The sequence below is a fragment of the Mustela putorius genome, unplaced genomic scaffold, assembly GCF_011764305.1.
Source record: "Mustela putorius furo isolate JIRA1106 unplaced genomic scaffold, ASM1176430v1.1 tig00003845_pilon_pilon_pilon, whole genome shotgun sequence".
Classification (NCBI taxonomy): Eukaryota; Metazoa; Chordata; class Mammalia; order Carnivora; family Mustelidae; genus Mustela; species Mustela putorius.
In genome coordinates, this window is record NW_025421998.1 from 89,621,057 (window position 1) to 89,637,475 (window position 16,419).

The 16,419-nt window shown below is 38.6% G+C and overlaps 1 protein-coding gene across 1 annotated transcript in view; it reads right to left on the reverse strand.

Moving 5' to 3' along the window:
* Positions 1–858: 858 nt before the first annotated feature.
* MTPN (myotrophin) overlaps positions 859–16,419 on the reverse strand; it is a 53,927-nt gene continuing 38,366 nt past the window's right edge. The window contains exon 4 of the mRNA XM_004741698.3: positions 859–2,250. Within this exon, the coding sequence (XP_004741755.1) occupies positions 2,164–2,250 (87 nt within the window). The 3' untranslated portion in view covers positions 859–2,163. The remainder of the gene's footprint in view (positions 2,251–16,419) is intronic.

Consider the following 16,419-nt stretch of genomic DNA (forward strand, 5'->3'; position numbering starts at 1 on the left):
ACGGGGCCTACAAGATGGCTGAGAAAGAAGAGGGAAGGCGAAGGAGCCTCTACTGCGACACGAACAGCAGGATGAACTGTACAAAGAACCACGTGCTTTCTATGCCGGGTGACTGAGGAAAGCAGACCAGGTTTAGGAATGACAGGACACAGTGCACTCTCTGCAACGGCCAACTGCAACACACCGGTTAGAAAGGAAAGGTAACAACCAGAGCGGGTAAAACCCACGCCTTGTCAACAGCATTATGCCAAAAGGTGAAAACGAGGGTACTGAAACACCTTGTTGCTCCCAAAATACAGACTGATAAAATGCCCTCCGTCTTCGTGAGGATAGCTCTGCTTCCATTCAGTCGTGTAATGAAGTCTGTTTGCAGACTTCCAATCCAACTCTAATAAGCTGTATTAAGACAGCAGAATTAGCCAAATATATCGAAGTATTTAAACCTCTATTTTATGATTGTTTTCTTGGATGCAGGAAAATTACAGGGTTAGGCTAGCTGTAAGCAAAAAGCCACAAGATTTAAAAAAAAAAAAAAAGTTTCATGGGGAAAAATCCACATGCACACACACGCACACACCCACCCTAACAACCGATCAGCAACCAATCACTCAAATTTGTTATTAGCTGGCTACTCTTGATACTAGTTTAACCCTGCTTTAGAATGCTACATTGCCTTACAAAATCATAATTCTTTGTTATCCATAATCTGAATACAAGCCCCTAACCCAACCCCCCCCCCCTTTAAAAATTTGAGGTACATTCAATTATTGCATGATTTGGCTGAGGAAAAACCCTAACATTTTTAGTAAGCTTTTATGGATGGCAAGTCAAAGGAGTCAATATTTTAAATGCAAGATAGCAAATTTAAGGGTATATGTTTTAATTCGTTGTACTGCTCACGAAATGAACATGTGAACATGTGTCCGAATATTTCCTGCAGGTCAGAACACCCATTGAAGGGCCCTGTATTTTTAAGAACACAGAATACGTTTTGAAGGGGTCACATTAAATGTGATGCATGGTTTAGTAAAGAAACAAAAGATCTGTTATGCAGGCAGGCTGGCATGTGTTCAGCAGAAGCCTACTGACAAGTTGGGGAAACCTGGTAATGAGCGAACTTTTGAAGGGACAGGGCTCAGTTTGTCCAGATCGTAAATCTCACCCCAGTGACAGCTTTGGTGCAGTAATCAGCATCCAAGGAAGGTCTGAGAGAGGATTTCCAAAGAATGTTCCTTGATTCTCCAAACATAACTGAGGCCAATCCATTCAAAGAGCAAATAAAGAAAATCCAGAGGTACTAAGACAACCATTCTCTATAGGACACTAACAGGCTATGGCTATGATTCTAAGTTTAAATCCCCTTTTACTACCAGCAGGAGGTTGAAAGTGTTTCAATGTTATATAAACGTCTGAATCTAGAGGAGAAAAAAATATGCACACTGGAATGATTTCTCCTTTAGGCTTCCAAAATTTAAGATTTTATAAATAAAACTAGTCAGTTTTATCTAAAGATACATGAAATCCATGTGAAAGGGGAGAGGAAATCCAAAGTTGAGTCATCCGGCAATTTAGGAGTGTGCCCCCTCACCTTAACTGAGCTCCCACGTAAAGATGAAAGTCGCTGAGGGAAGATTTGGTCGCCGACCACGGGCAGCGCTCTTAACTACGCCAGGAGGCCCCCAGTCGAGTGCGTCTTAAGGCAGAAGGCTAGAGCTGATTGCTTATCTCAGCACCCGGAGTTCGGTCCCAGCAGCCGCCGCTGCTCGCGCAGTTACGGCTACCCCGCACGGAGAGCTGGCCTTGGGAGGATCAGACCCTCGACACCATCTCATGAATAAACTAGCTAGGGAGCTGAAAGGGTCAAATGGTACTGGTAGGTTTTGTCTTTGCTCTCCCTTGGGCATAAGCTGTATGTTTTGTTGGAAATGGAAAAGAGGCGGACTTGATCAGGAATCCGAGTAAAAGCCTGACCACAGTTTTTTTCCTCTCTTCCCAAACATTGTTTTTTTCTGGTAGTCTGATTTGTTATGAATTTCTCTCTCCCCTCACCCCTCTTAAAGTATTTAGCTGAAGAAGCTGGCAGATAGAGAGTGACAGACAGACAGGCAGCAGTGTGAGGCCACAGGAGAGCCCTTCTTCCAGAGCTGTCAGCCCATCCGTCCATCACTGAAGAAGAGCTTTGATTGCCTGGTTGTCAGTGGCTTCAAAGGCAGTTAGTCCATCTGGACCTTTCACGGTCTTATCAGCACCCTGAAAAGAGAGGAAATGGCCATTAATACTGAACGAGTCCGCCCTAACGCAGAGACTCCATCACCTGCATAGGCTAATGTGTAGATCAAGAATCAAGAATCTCTATACTAATGGGGTCCCTTCTACTGAAAAGAAACCCCAAACATCTGGCAAGTTTGTAGACTAAGTGGTGAAAATACCAGATTATTTTTCAGGCACCAGAAACTGTAAGCTACAAACATAACTTGCCAATAATACAGGCAACGACTGCCTTTCACTTACACTATCATGCATTCGCTAAGCTTTAGAAAAGAGTTTCCCTAGGTGTAATGTGGGGAAAATCACTTTTGCTAAAGGACGTATTACTGTGACAAAATGACTTCTTTGCAACACCTTGTGGAGAGTGCATATATACGACACGTCTATTTCTACAATTCAGAGCTTACAAACCATTTACTCGAGACATGTTCCGAAAGAACGCTGTGTAACACCGAACATTCTACGTACAAAAACTGAGCAGTAAATGGTTGTCCTGTGGGCTATAAAAGGAGGCTCCCTTCTGTATGCTAGGGAAATCCTCTCCGGCCTACTCCAAAGCTTTACCTGGACAGTGTGGATTCTAGAATATCTTCTTTGCACCTTGGCGTTTCAATTCTGAGAATGTGTACATACAGCTTTTTATCTGTTGTTTTTAGCTGCCTTTACTAGAATGAAGCTCCAGTGGAGCATCTCCTCTGTGCTACTGACTAATGAGCTCCCAGTACCTAGAAAAGTGCCCAGTGTTCGGGAGGTGAGTTTGTTCCCGTACCACGTCTGAACCTTTTTAACTCCCAGAGAAGCCAGCATGGCAGCCCCGACCAGGGTTCATCCATTCAACAGCCGCTAGTACCCCACCCTCCTCTCCTGGTCAGATCTCCACTGTTCTGTTCTAAGGCCTAGAGAATTCTCCAAACTTGACATAAACAGTTCTTTAAAGACCAACTCTGGTCAAACTCCCCAGTCTCTTCCCCCATTAACCTCTCTGTGTGCTAATCCTATGGAACTTCTCAACACGCTCATGTGCCATGGGCCGTGTCGCTATACACGCCGGGTTCTAGACAGACAATGCCTTACCCCAGTGCTCCGGGAGAGTTGCTCATTCAACAAGCTCTAAATAATACTCTCGTTTATTTGCATTATTAACTTTGGATATTATCTTCTTAATTCCTGCCACAGGATGAGGCTTTAGCTCACCACCACCTTCTTCCCCAGACTATCTTATTTCTTATATTTAAAATATCAGTTTGTTTCTTTAGAGGTTTAAATAACTAGCATTTAAATTTATAAGTTTATTAAATTTCTATTTCTTGTTCCATCAGTTCTGACAGTATCTCATCCCTCTACTTTATAAGATATTTTCTCTACTTTCCCATCATTCCCTGTACTTCTTCACTTAAGCTTTTCTATTTTGTCAAGATCAACTTTTATATTGTTCTGTAAGAACACTTTTGATTCTTTTTTACCTCTTACAGTCACCATGGTATGTATTACATCCCCAGAACTCCCTCTTTCAACTGTTAAGTGTGTATCTTCTGACCACCTTCATTCATTTTGTCCATTTCCCAACACCCCACTTCTGACAACCATCAATCAGCTCACTCTATGAGTCTGTGTGTGTGTGTGTGTTTAAAGACTCTGCATATAAGTGATTATACAGTACTGGTCTCTGACTTATTTCACTATTATTACTATGCCCTGAAGATCCATCAATATTGCTGCAAATGGCGGAATTTCCTTAATGGCTGAATAATATTCCTGTGTGTGTGTGCATGCACACATGATTGTATATTATACACCACATTTTCTTTATCCACTTGTTGATGGACACTTAGGTTGTTTGGATGTCTTGGCTACTGTCAATAAATGCAACAGTGAACATGGGGGCTGCAGATATCTTCTCAGGATGGTGATCTCATTTTCTTCAGATAAATACCCAGAAGTGGAATTGCTGGGTCATATGGAAGTTATTTTAATTTTTTGTGAGGAAACTACATACTGTTTTCCAATTTAAATTCTCACCAACAAGGTTCCCTTTTCTTCCTATCCTTGCCAACATTTGTTATATCTTGTCTTTTTGATGGTAGCCATTCTAACAGGTGAGAAGTGAGATTTCATTGTGGTTCTGATTTGCATTTCCCTGATGACTGGGGAAGCACTTTTATCCGTACCTGCTGGCCATCTGTGTGTCGTCTTTGGAAAAATGTTCAAGTCCTCTACCCATATTTTAATCAGATTGTGTTTCTTCTTCAATTGAGTTGTAATTCTTTATATATTGTAATTCTTTATATATTGTAATTCTTTATATATTTTATATACTAGATTTGCAAATCTTTTCTCTCATTCCATTGGTTGTCTTTTCATTTTGTTATTTCCTTTGCTGTACAGCAAGCTTTTTGTTTGAGGTAGTCCCACCTACTTAGTTTTGCTTTTTTTTGCCTTTGCTTTTGGTGTCAAATTAAAAAAAAAACAGAGCCAACATAGATGTTAAGGAGTTTAACCCCTATGTTTTTTCTTCCTAGAAGAAAACATTTTCTAGGAAGAAAACATTGGGGTTTTTCAAGTTTTATGTTCAGGTCTTTAATCCATTTTTAGTTGATTTTTATGTAAGGTGTTAAGACAGCTCTCCAGTTTTCCCAATACCATTTATTGAAGAGACTGCCATTTTCTGACCTTATGTTCTTGGTTTCTTTAGTAAACTAGTTGACCATATACATGTGGGTTTATTTCTGGGTGCTCTGTGCTATCCCATTTATTTCCTGTGTGTCTGTTTTTATGCTAACACATTACTGCTTTGATTACTATAAGCTTTGTAATAGGTTTTGAAATTATGAGGTGTGATGTCTCCAAATTTGTTTTTCTTTCTCAAGACTGCTTTGGCTATTTGGAATCTTCTGTGGTTCCACATATGAAGTTGGGATTTTTTTCTTCTGTATCTGTGAGAATGCCATTGGATTTTGATAGGGACTGCATTGACAGTCGATTATTTGCGGCAATTATGTGCATTCTAGCATTCTAACAATATAAATTATTCTCAAATAGTCTAGTGCTAAGAGTATTAAGATTGGTAGGGTGGTTCCATCCGATAAGGCCATTTAGGGATAGAGGCCCGTTTTCCTATGTTATTGTTCTCATCGTCTGGCTCAAGCTGGCTCACCTCTACATGTGCTTCCTCCATAATCTTTTCCTACAGATGTGTTCATTTTTGAGTTTTTCTCTATCATGGTAAAGAATACCACCATCTTCCAGGAAATGTGCAGACACCATATAATTTTTGTTACTTTCCACATAATCAGTCACCAAGTCTTTAGAACAGACTATTCTTAACAATTCTCAGCTGTCCTTGCTACCATTACTTTCTTAGTTCAGGATTTTTATATAGAAATCACAATTCAATAATTTCCTATCATTTCTCACATTTAAAAAATATTTATTAGGCAAAGAGAGAGCAGAAAGTGGGGGGAGGGGCAAAGGGAGAAGCAGACTCCCTGCTAAGAGGGGAGCTGGATGCCAGGCCTGATCCCAGGATTCTGGGATCATGACCTCAGCCAAAGGCAGACATTTGACTGAGCCACCCAGGCACCCCTCTTTTTTCACTTCTTACACCATTTCGGTTCAGATTCCGTACACTTATTTGGGTGATGTCTGTTAAAATCCAAGTCTCATCATACTACCCACCTACCAAAAAACCTTAAAGGTATCCTAACAGAAGAGAAGAGATAAATATTATGGCAAATGAGGCATAATTTGCTATTTACCTGTCTAGTCATATTTCTTGCTAAATCCTTTCTAGTGTATGTTGTAGCTGTGAATAATTTTTTATCTTACCCTAATGCATCAAGGCCTCTTTTTGTCCCTCTGCCTTTTCTAACACTGTTGCTTCTGTTTAGAATGGCCCCACAATTCTGTTAGATTCCTGGACACAAGTTTCTAAGGTTCAGCTCCGGTATCAATTGCTTTATGAGAATTACATTACAAGTGCTTTATGAATTGTGGTGCCTGAAGTTGTAATGGCACCCTTATTTATAACATCATGCCCTTGACCTCCAGGACCACACTTGACCTCTTCTTCCTTCAAATGCCTACTATGTCACATAGAAACTACTGCCACAGCAATCACACTTTAATGCACTGGTTTTCTGTATTTGTCTCCTTCTATTAGACTAGACTTTGCTCTCCCCTGCTTCAGAGGCTGAAAAGAAACTGAATCCCCAGATGCCTACAGAGCTACAGAAGGCCATCTGACACAAATTTGGCCTCTCCCTTGGAGGCCTTTCCTTCTTCAATAAAGCCCTAGGAGGACAGAGTTCTTAGCTCTTTCCTCTTGTTCCTACCCAAAACACAGACACAAGGCCTGGAAGTTCAGCAGTCCTCTTGTGACCATAAGGTCTGGGGAAGATGGAGAAGGGAGTGTGGGATGTTGATGACGCAGCACATCCAGCTGCCCAGCCTGGGCCTACACACCTCAGACATCTTGTTATGAGTTACTTTCTTGGTTAAATCACTGTAGGAGGAGTTTTTGTTACAGATGAACTCTACTTCTCTTTAGGCAGTGACCAGTCTTTAATTATATTCAAAGACGTGTCTCCCCCAAATTAGGCTGGGCTCCGGAGGGTAGGGGTCTTGTTATATTCACCTCTGTACTTTTTACACCTAGGATGATGCTTGGTGTGTAACAGTTGCTCAACAAAAATGCATACGTAGGTCACAGTGCAAGGGAATATTAGTAACATCAATCTTACTCTTAGTGATCATATATATCCATCACATTAAAAGGAAAAAGACCTTTCTACCATCTTATGTATATACATACCAAATCACTGTTAACTGCAAAATATGTATTTTGAATTCATATACATTTTAGAACAGTCTTGAGAAACTGCTCATTAAGAATTCCCTTATCTCATGATTTGGGGCATTTCTTTATAGTTCCACAGTAGTATGATAAAGTGCTCAGAATCTGGGAACTTTCAGTTGTTTGAGTATACACTTAAATATTACCATTATCATAGAATTTATACAATTCAATTTTGAAATCTACTAAAAACAATAACATTAAAGAATTATTCAAGTATCTACATTTATACATATTGTATATTATTTACTGGTATAGGATTTAATAGCACATTTAATTTACATAAAGACACAGGAGATAGAGTGAAGAATATTTCTGGGTACCCCAAAGAATCTAATACAATACTCAACGTACCGAATGTTAGTTTTTTTTTGTAGCAGTTTTGAGTTTTTATCTAATACTACAGATACATCATCTCATTTTTTCTTCACAGCAGCCCTATAAAGTAGGTACTGTTCTTTTTTATTTTGAAGATTTTATTTACTTATTTTTGAGAGAAAGAGAGAGTGAGAGGGTGAGCAGGAGTGGGGGAGAGGGGCAGAGGGAGAAGCACACTCCCTACAAGCAGGAAGCCTAATGCAGGACTTGATCCCAGGACCCTGGATTGACCTAAGCCAAAGGCAGACACGGAACCAACAGAGTCATGCCGGCGCCCCATTCTCTCTTTTTAATAAGAGATTTAACTCGAAGCTCAGAGAGGTTAAGAAACTTGCCCAAAGTCAGTTAGCAAGTTAAAGAAACTAGAGCTTTCTGACTATACATTTTGTGTTCCATGCTATCTTTAGTTAAAAATGACCTATGGCTTTTCTCCTAAAAACATCAGGGTGAGACCGAGATTCAGGAATTTATTAACTTTAAGTATTTTTGTGTCTCCTACAGGAAAATGAAGAACCTTATACAATTATGTATATAGTATGTCAACTGTTGAACACTTTCAAGCTAAAAACAGTGTTATAGATAACCAATTCCCAAGACTATTCAACATATATTTATGAAGTTTTCCATTCATTGCTAGACATAGTTTTGGTAACATTTTACCAGAGCACAGACATCTCATCCCCCTCCCCCACAATTGCTTATGGCTGCTTTTGTGCTACAACAGCAGAGCTGAGCAGCTGTAACAGAGACCATGTGCCCTGCAAAGCCCAAGATATTTATTATTTGGTCTTTTACAGAAAATGGTTGTCAACTCCTATTCTGGGGCGTTAAAGAGAACAAGAAGCCAGTTCTCTGCATATTTTTACAACCTGGAGAGGACAAAGGAAAGGCTCACGTATGCAAAACATTACTCTGAGGCAAGGACAGGCATACCTCATTTTAATGTGCTTTTGCTTTATTGCACTTCAGATACTTTTTTTTTTTTTTAAAAAAAACAAATGGGAGGTCTGTGGGAACCCTGGATCAAACAAGTCTCTCAGTGCCATTTTTCCAATAGCATTAGTTCATTTCACATCTCTGTGTTGCATTTTGGTAATTCTTGAGATATTTCAAGCTGTTTTCATTTTCTGTTTTGGTGATCTGTGTGTGATCTGTGAGTGATCTGTGATCTTTGATGTTCCCACTGTCACTGTTTTGGGGCACCCTGAATTGTGCCCATATCAGATGAGGAACTTAGTCCCCAGCCTGTCTCCTTCTCCTCCAGCCTCCCTATTCCCTGAGACACGGTCTGATATTAAGCCAATTAATAACCCTACAGTGCCTCTAACGGTTCAAGTGAAAGGAAGAGGTGCATGTTGCTCATTTGAAAGGTGGTGGTATGAGATGATCGGGGCCTACATAATGAGATGCAGCGGGTGAACGCTGGCCGCACGGCCACTGCACCAGGCGACTACTGACCTTCTGCAGTCAGGAGGAGGATCATCTGAATCTGGACTGTGGCTGAGCGAGGGTAACTGAAACTGTGAAAAGTGAAACTCTGGATGGGGGGTGGGGGGAACTATTGTGCTGGCTCCGTGCTGCAGGAGAGAACACTCACCAGGCTTACATGTGAAGGAACTTGCTCAAAACCACAAAAGCTATTAAGAAGCAGAACTGAGAGCTACACTGGACAGGGTGGGGTAGGGGGGTTTTGGTGTGGAAGCAGCAGAGCCCCAGTATACACCCGTGACAAAAACTATTCAATAATGACCCCAGACTAAAAGATCTAAATGGGAAAAAAACTAGCTTACCATGGGTGTATCTGTATGAGACTCAGGAAACATTAAACAGTGTAACAACTCATTTGAGGCAGTAAAATTTGTGGCTGTATTAATTCTGGCAATTCAGAAAGGCATGGCTGGGTTCTTTGAGAGTCATCTGTCCTAAAGCATTTTTAAAGCCAGACTTGCCCCTGTGAAATGGAACAGAATTCGGGGGTTCTGAGCAATCAGAGAATCTGTGCTTGAGGGTATGTAAAGCTGTCTAAGTTCTACTGGGGGTGGAGCAAGGAGTAATTAGAGTGAAAAATGGTTCTACCTGCAAGCATGGACTTGTCTCTGCTGAGAAGGGGGACTTCCCAATCTCTGGCTCTTATCCATTAGATTCTCCGTTCAGTAGCAAATCTGTACCACAGTCACTTTGAAAATTTGACAATGCTGGTATTTGAGAGGGGTATTCAGTTTTTATCATTAAGTGGCTGCTGCATTTTAAAAATACAATGCCAATATGTTTAGCAAAAACATCAATGTTATAAGATGGTCTTCTAAATTTTCTTAAACTGATGTTAAGTATTTTTTACTCTTTAGACCAACTGTCCATAAAACACTAATAGCTTCATTTCCTTTTCATAAGAGGAAGGTATCTCATTTGTCCTACTCAAACAGGAGCAGAGATATCAGTTGTCTGCAACAGCTAGGAGTCACTACAATTAGTGTTGCACATCAGCGGTCACTTGTCATACGGTTAGAGCAGATACGTCCTGCTAAGGAGGGAACTTTGTTGACCCAGTGAAGCAGAGAAGTCATGGAAAACAAAAAGAGCCCAAGTTTCTTTGGCTTTCTTCCTCTCAGATACAGCTTACTGTGCTAATTACCACTAGTAACAAATGACCGTGTATAATAACAATCGAAATATGCTATAGGTTTGTTAGTCTAGGAAAACTGTAATTACCATGTTTTAAAAACTTGGATTACATTTTCAATTTACAAGATCTTCATTCTCACGTGCCAGGGTACAACTTTTTCTATTTATTTAAAAGAATTCTTATTTTCACAGAAGTTGAGTGGTCATTTTTAATAGCGATGTGTACTTATGTGGGGACAAAATAGGAACACACACCAGAGTAGATGACTCAGCTTACCCGTCTACAAAATTATAGTAAACTTAACATCTTTGAAAGAGGAATAGAAGTAAACATTTAAATATTTCCCTTTCACCACAGTGGTTTATTTAGAAGGGGTTTTCCTCAGGATTAGGAAACAAGAATACTTCTTAAAATCCAATTATCAATTACATAAATTATAAGATATTGCATAAATTATAAGGAATTTTAGTATTAATAGAGAAATGTTGCTATATGTTAGATAATATATATCATAAAAATATTATAGGAAATGCCTAACATGACAGTGTATTAATGCTACAGGCAAACTTTCTCTCAGAAAATTAAGATACCAAAATATATATAGCTGTGGGAAAGAAATGAATTTTGGACTTATGAGAGTCCACTGGCTAATAATAAAATTCAAGAGTATCATTTCATGATTAACCCTCTTCTAACTAAGGTCTTCATGAAACAATGCTATTGATGAGATTTTAGTCAGGAAGATCAGTAATAAACAAGGAAAATTCCAGATCACTGTCCTATAAGCTCTTGTTTAGCTCCATTAACTGGTAATAAAACTTTTCAACAAATAAGTATTAACATAGGTGAGTGAAAGTACCCAGAATGATAGATACATTCTCAACTTGTATCACTTAGGAAAGATCACTTTCCCAGTGAGGGTTGGTGTTTTAAAATGATGTGTGCTATAATTTCCAAACTATTCATGAGCTAGAACAGGAGTGTGCAAACTATGACCCAGATGCTTGCTTTTGTAAGTAAAGTTTTACTGGAATGCATGCAGCCATGCCTGTCCTTTCTCCATTGCAGCTTTTTTACAACTATAGTTGACATACAATGTTACATATGTTTCAGGTACACAACATAGTGACTGGACAACTCTATACATCATGGTTTGCTCACTGAAAGTGTAGCTACCACCTGTCCCCATACAAGCCTATCACAATGCCCCTGACGATATTCCTGTGCTGTACCTTTCATCCCCGTGACATCTACATTCCACAGCCGGAAGCCAGTACTCCCATTTCCCCTTCACCCATTTTGCCCATCCTCCTGCCCCATCCCCTCTGACAACCACCAGCTTGTTCTCTGTAATTATGGGTCTGTTCATGCTTTGTTTTGCTTCTTAGATTCCAAATAGAAGTGAAATCATATGGTATTTGTCTATGATTTCACTTACCATTAATACCCTCTACATCTGTCCATGTTGCAAATGGCAAGATTCTTTCCTTTTTATGGCTAATATTCCATTGTGTGTGTGTGTGTGTATCCTTTATTCATTTATCTCTGTATGGACAGTAGACTGCTTCCATATCTTGGCTACTGTAAATAATGCTGTCATAACCACAGGAGTGCACATACCTTTCTGTATTAACGTTTGAATCTCTTCTGGGTAAATACCCAGTAGTGGAATTATTGGATCATATGGTATTTCTACTTTTAATTTTTCTAAGAAACCGCCATATTATTTTCCACAATAGCTGTATCAATTTGTTTCCACCAATGATGCACAAAAGTTATTTTCTTTCCATGTCCTTGACAACACTTGTTATTCCTTATCTTTCTGATACTAGCCATTCTGACTGGTATAAGGTATTGTTATCTCATTGTGGTTTTAATTTTACATTTCTCTAATGATTAGTGATACTGAGCATCCCTTCATTTGTCTGCTGGCCATCTACATGCATTCTTTGGAAAAATGTCTATTTGATTACTTGGATGTTTTTGGTGTTAAGCTGTATGTTTATATAATTTGGATATTTACCCCTTATTGAATATATAATTTTTAAATCTTTCGGTAGGCTGCCTTCTCATTTTGTTAATAGTGCCTTTCACCGTGCAAAGGCTTTTTATTTTAGTGTAGTTCCAAGAGTTTATTTTTGTTTCCCTTGCCTTAGAAAAATGTTGCTAAGGCCAATGTCAAAAAGATTACTACTTTTTTTTTCTGGGAAATTTCAAGTCCCATTTACAGGTCTTTATTCCATTCTGGGTTTATTTTTTGCACTTGATATAAGAAAGTGGTCCAGTTTCACTCTTCTGTAATTGTGCAGTTTCCCCAGCATCATGTTTTGGACACTTTCTTTTCCTCATTGTATATTTTTGCCTCCTCAGTCATAGGTTTATTGACCATATTAAGCACGGGTTTGTTTCTGGACTCTATTCTGTTCCACTGAACAGAATGTGTATTTTTGTGACAGTACCACAGTGTTTCATTATAGCTTTGGAGTATTTATCTTGGAATCAAGGGTTAGGATGCCTCTAGCTTTGTTCTTTCTCAAGAATGCCTTGCTATTCAGGTTTTCTGTGAATCCATACAAACTCCTGTACTTGTTTTAGTTTGTCCTTGGCTGCGTTAGAGCTCCAGTGACCACATCGTCTAGAAAGGCATACATGACTGTAAGAAAATATGTGCCAACCTCTAGACTATAGGACATATATATATATATATATTTTTCTACCTTTTAAACATCCCTTTTACTCCTCACATTTCCTGGTTGAGATTTTTTAAGGTAAAAGCCCAACCAAACAAAAAACCTTATTCAACTGAGAAAATTACAATTCAAAATAATATATACTTCAACAGTCTGTTTTGTTTTGATAAAAACAAGCTGACGTTAATTAGGCTTGGCCTTTTCATGGACTGCTGTGCTGTCTGGTTGCTGCTGGTTCTATGCAGAAGTTTGTTTCATACTCTCGCTTGGGCTGCTTCCTCCTCTGCTACTGCTACATTTCCCAGGATGCCTCTTGGGCCTGCATTTTAACCTGTGTCCTTTCCCTGGTCTCTTCTCCCCAGTTTTATACGATGTTTTTCAAGTAATCCTTTCCATCTTATAGGTTGTTATTTAATAATTCTATAGTAGCTTATTTTTTTAACTTCAGTGTTTGCTTTGTATTTTCATATTCATTTAGATTTATTCACAGATTAATTTCTTGATTCTGATCCTTCTTGCATCTCAGTTTTTCTCTTTGGGTTGAAATCGGTTTCTTCCTGAAGTGAATCCAAATATTCACTTGTTTGTTACTCAGGATGCTCACCACTTCTGGGCTTAGAGCAGTCTTGGATCAGCTCCTACCTTTTCAATACTCTCTTGCTCATTTCAGGGAACGTTTTCTTCTTCAACCCAAACCCCTCTGCTTTCTGTGTCTCAAGGATTCATTATAACTTCTCTAATGGAGCCCTGCTTATGTTCCAAAGCAAATACTGACTCATTCATTTTAAAAACCACTTTTCTGTCATAGGAGGGAAAAAGGGGATACCATGGCATGTGCTCGTACCTCAATCTTGAAGTAGAAGTCCCACGTGTATTGATCTTTTTTAAAAAAATTATTAGTTCAAAAATAAAAGATCGGACCAAATAACTTTATCTACAGAAATAAATGTGTTTCATTCTTGTAACTGTCCCTCCCTGTAATTCTGATAGGGAAAGAACATGGACTTCTGAGTCATAATCCTGGAACAAATCTTAATTCCATTGTATTTTGTTTAACATTGGGTAGATACTTAACCGTCGTGAGCCAAATGGTTTCCTTATCCATAATATGGAGATCATTATACCTATATATTTGGGTTGACAAAAATTAAAGGTGATAAGATAAACAAAGTGCCTGTACATATTATGTTCTCCACAGATATTAGCTTCTTCTTCTGCTATATGGACATTCCAATCAAGAAGTAAATGTTTCTAATTCCCACATGGGTCATAAACTTCATCTTCCATTGCATTAAATTAGAAACAAAAAAACTTGTCCAGTAAGTGATCTAGCATATCACATAGTTTGATTCTGAATGTTCTACTAACCCTCTTTCTTTTGTTTTTGTGGTTTTTCTTTCTTTTTACCCCTATGGGTTGTAATCATACTGAGTTTTCAACTTCGTTTACTTTGGCTTTTTTCTTATATTATCCCGCTGATGTATCATTAGTATATTATAAATGTCAATTTGATAAACTTTTCAAACTAAGTACTTTTAAAATGAATTCGTAATAATCGATAAGGATTCAAACTTTTGACAAAAGGCAGAACCAGATTTCGTAATAGAAATATTGATTTTAACAACAACAACAAAAAAGTGCTCTGGAATAGCCTTATTTTAGCAACGAAGGATTTCTGAAAGAGCACAATCAATTTCCAAAAAAGTATTTGGCTAACAAAACTATAGGGTATCCATTAAAGAAGCTTATGCAATAATAAAAAATCAAAGTAATTTTGAAAAAGCAGAACTGAATTTTACTATGCTTTCATAAAGGTAAAAAAAACCCCTTTCATCTAAAATAACAGCTCTGCATGGGTACAATTCATCTGCCATTAACAGAGCCGTCTCTGAACGTCACTTACCTTCAGAAATCAAGGCTCAGACACAAACAAAAGAACAGTATTAAGAGTCACAAGTGAAAGAAAAAATAAGCTAGTTAAAAGTCAAACAACCAACTTACAATCAATAATGTAGCAACATTGTATATAATTACAGAGACCTTTCTAAGAAAACATATTAGGGCCTAATGTACATGCAAATCAAGGCAGAAAATGGAATCTTATAGCAATGTCTTAACGACCTGGAGCATCATGCTTTGGAAGTAAGGAATACCAACGATGGTTTGCGACTTCTCTAGCAAAACAGTAACTCTTTTGTTTCTCCCGTGGAGAAAGAGGGGCATATCAGAAAGAAACAGAGTATGAGATATGGCTAAAAAGAAAGAGCATGCTTAGGAGCATCTCATTTAATGACCACAGAGCCTAAGCTAAAAAGGATTCCTTTATAGTTTTTTTAATTTAATTTTTTTTTTTTTAAGATTTTATTTATTTATTTGACAGACAGAGATCACAAGTAGGCAGAGAGGCAGGCAGAGAGAGGGGAAAGCAGGCTCCCTGCTGAGCAGAGAGCCTGATGCGGGGCTCCATCCCAGGACCCTGAGATCATGACCTGAGCCGAAGGCAGAGGCTTTAACCCACTGAGCCACCCAGGCACCCCTTAATTTAATTTTTTAATTAGGTTTTTATTTTCAGAGAACAAAACCTGAGCTGCATCAAAAAATATCAGGGAAAGAGAGACAAAGGAGAGGGGGAAGAAATCCTGTTTTATCTTTTATTCTGACTTACAAATTTATATTTTGGGCTGTAATTGACATATTGGGCTGTAATTGACATATAACATTTGTATTAGAGTTGTATTAGTTTGCTTTGATACATGCATATATTGCGAAATGATTATTACACTAAAGTTTAGTTAACATCTATCACCTCCTCACATAGTTTTTTTTCTTGTGATGAGAACTTTAAGATTTACTTAGTAATTTTCAAATTTATAAGACAGTATTATTACTGTTTCTTTTACTATACACTCAGCAGACAGGTTGAGGCCAGGGGAATGAAATTAAGTCCATGCTGAGGAACAGAGCTGAGAAGCAAAGAGAAGTCAGATCCTGGTAATATGGCTTAAGCCCCAGGGTCAGGCTGTGGGCCTCAACTGTAGGTATGTGAGTCAACAAGGTCTTCTTACTGTTTAAGCCTATCTGAGCTGGATTTAGTTACGTGCAATATAAAGAATTCTAACTAATAAAATATTGGAATTATATAAATCTTTAACAAACTGTAAATCAATACTTGTAGCCTGTGACAAACAGTTCTGAATATGGTAAGCAAAAATATTTTCCCAGGGATGAAATGGTCCAGTACTTTTCAAAGGTACTTTTTTTTTTTTTTTAATTTTGAGGAGAAAAACAAGGTATTTTTATTCTGTACTTCCCACAGCAAGGGAGTCAGCCACCAAGCCTTGCATTTTGGCAGACTCAAAGGCAGGTGGGGCAAGTGAAACGCTTCACGGAGTAGTGATTAAAGGAAGACTTTCAGAAGCTGTCAGCTTTCAAAAGAATCTTTCCATGGGTGTGGGGGAGGAATGGACAGGGAGGAGGAAGACAGAATGACTAGTTATCTCTGTGAGCACATCCTACCACAGATTCTGGATCAACTGCAGTGACCAAGAATGATATTTTCATTTGTTTGGCTTTGGAAGAACCACATCATTCATATCAGTATAATGTGT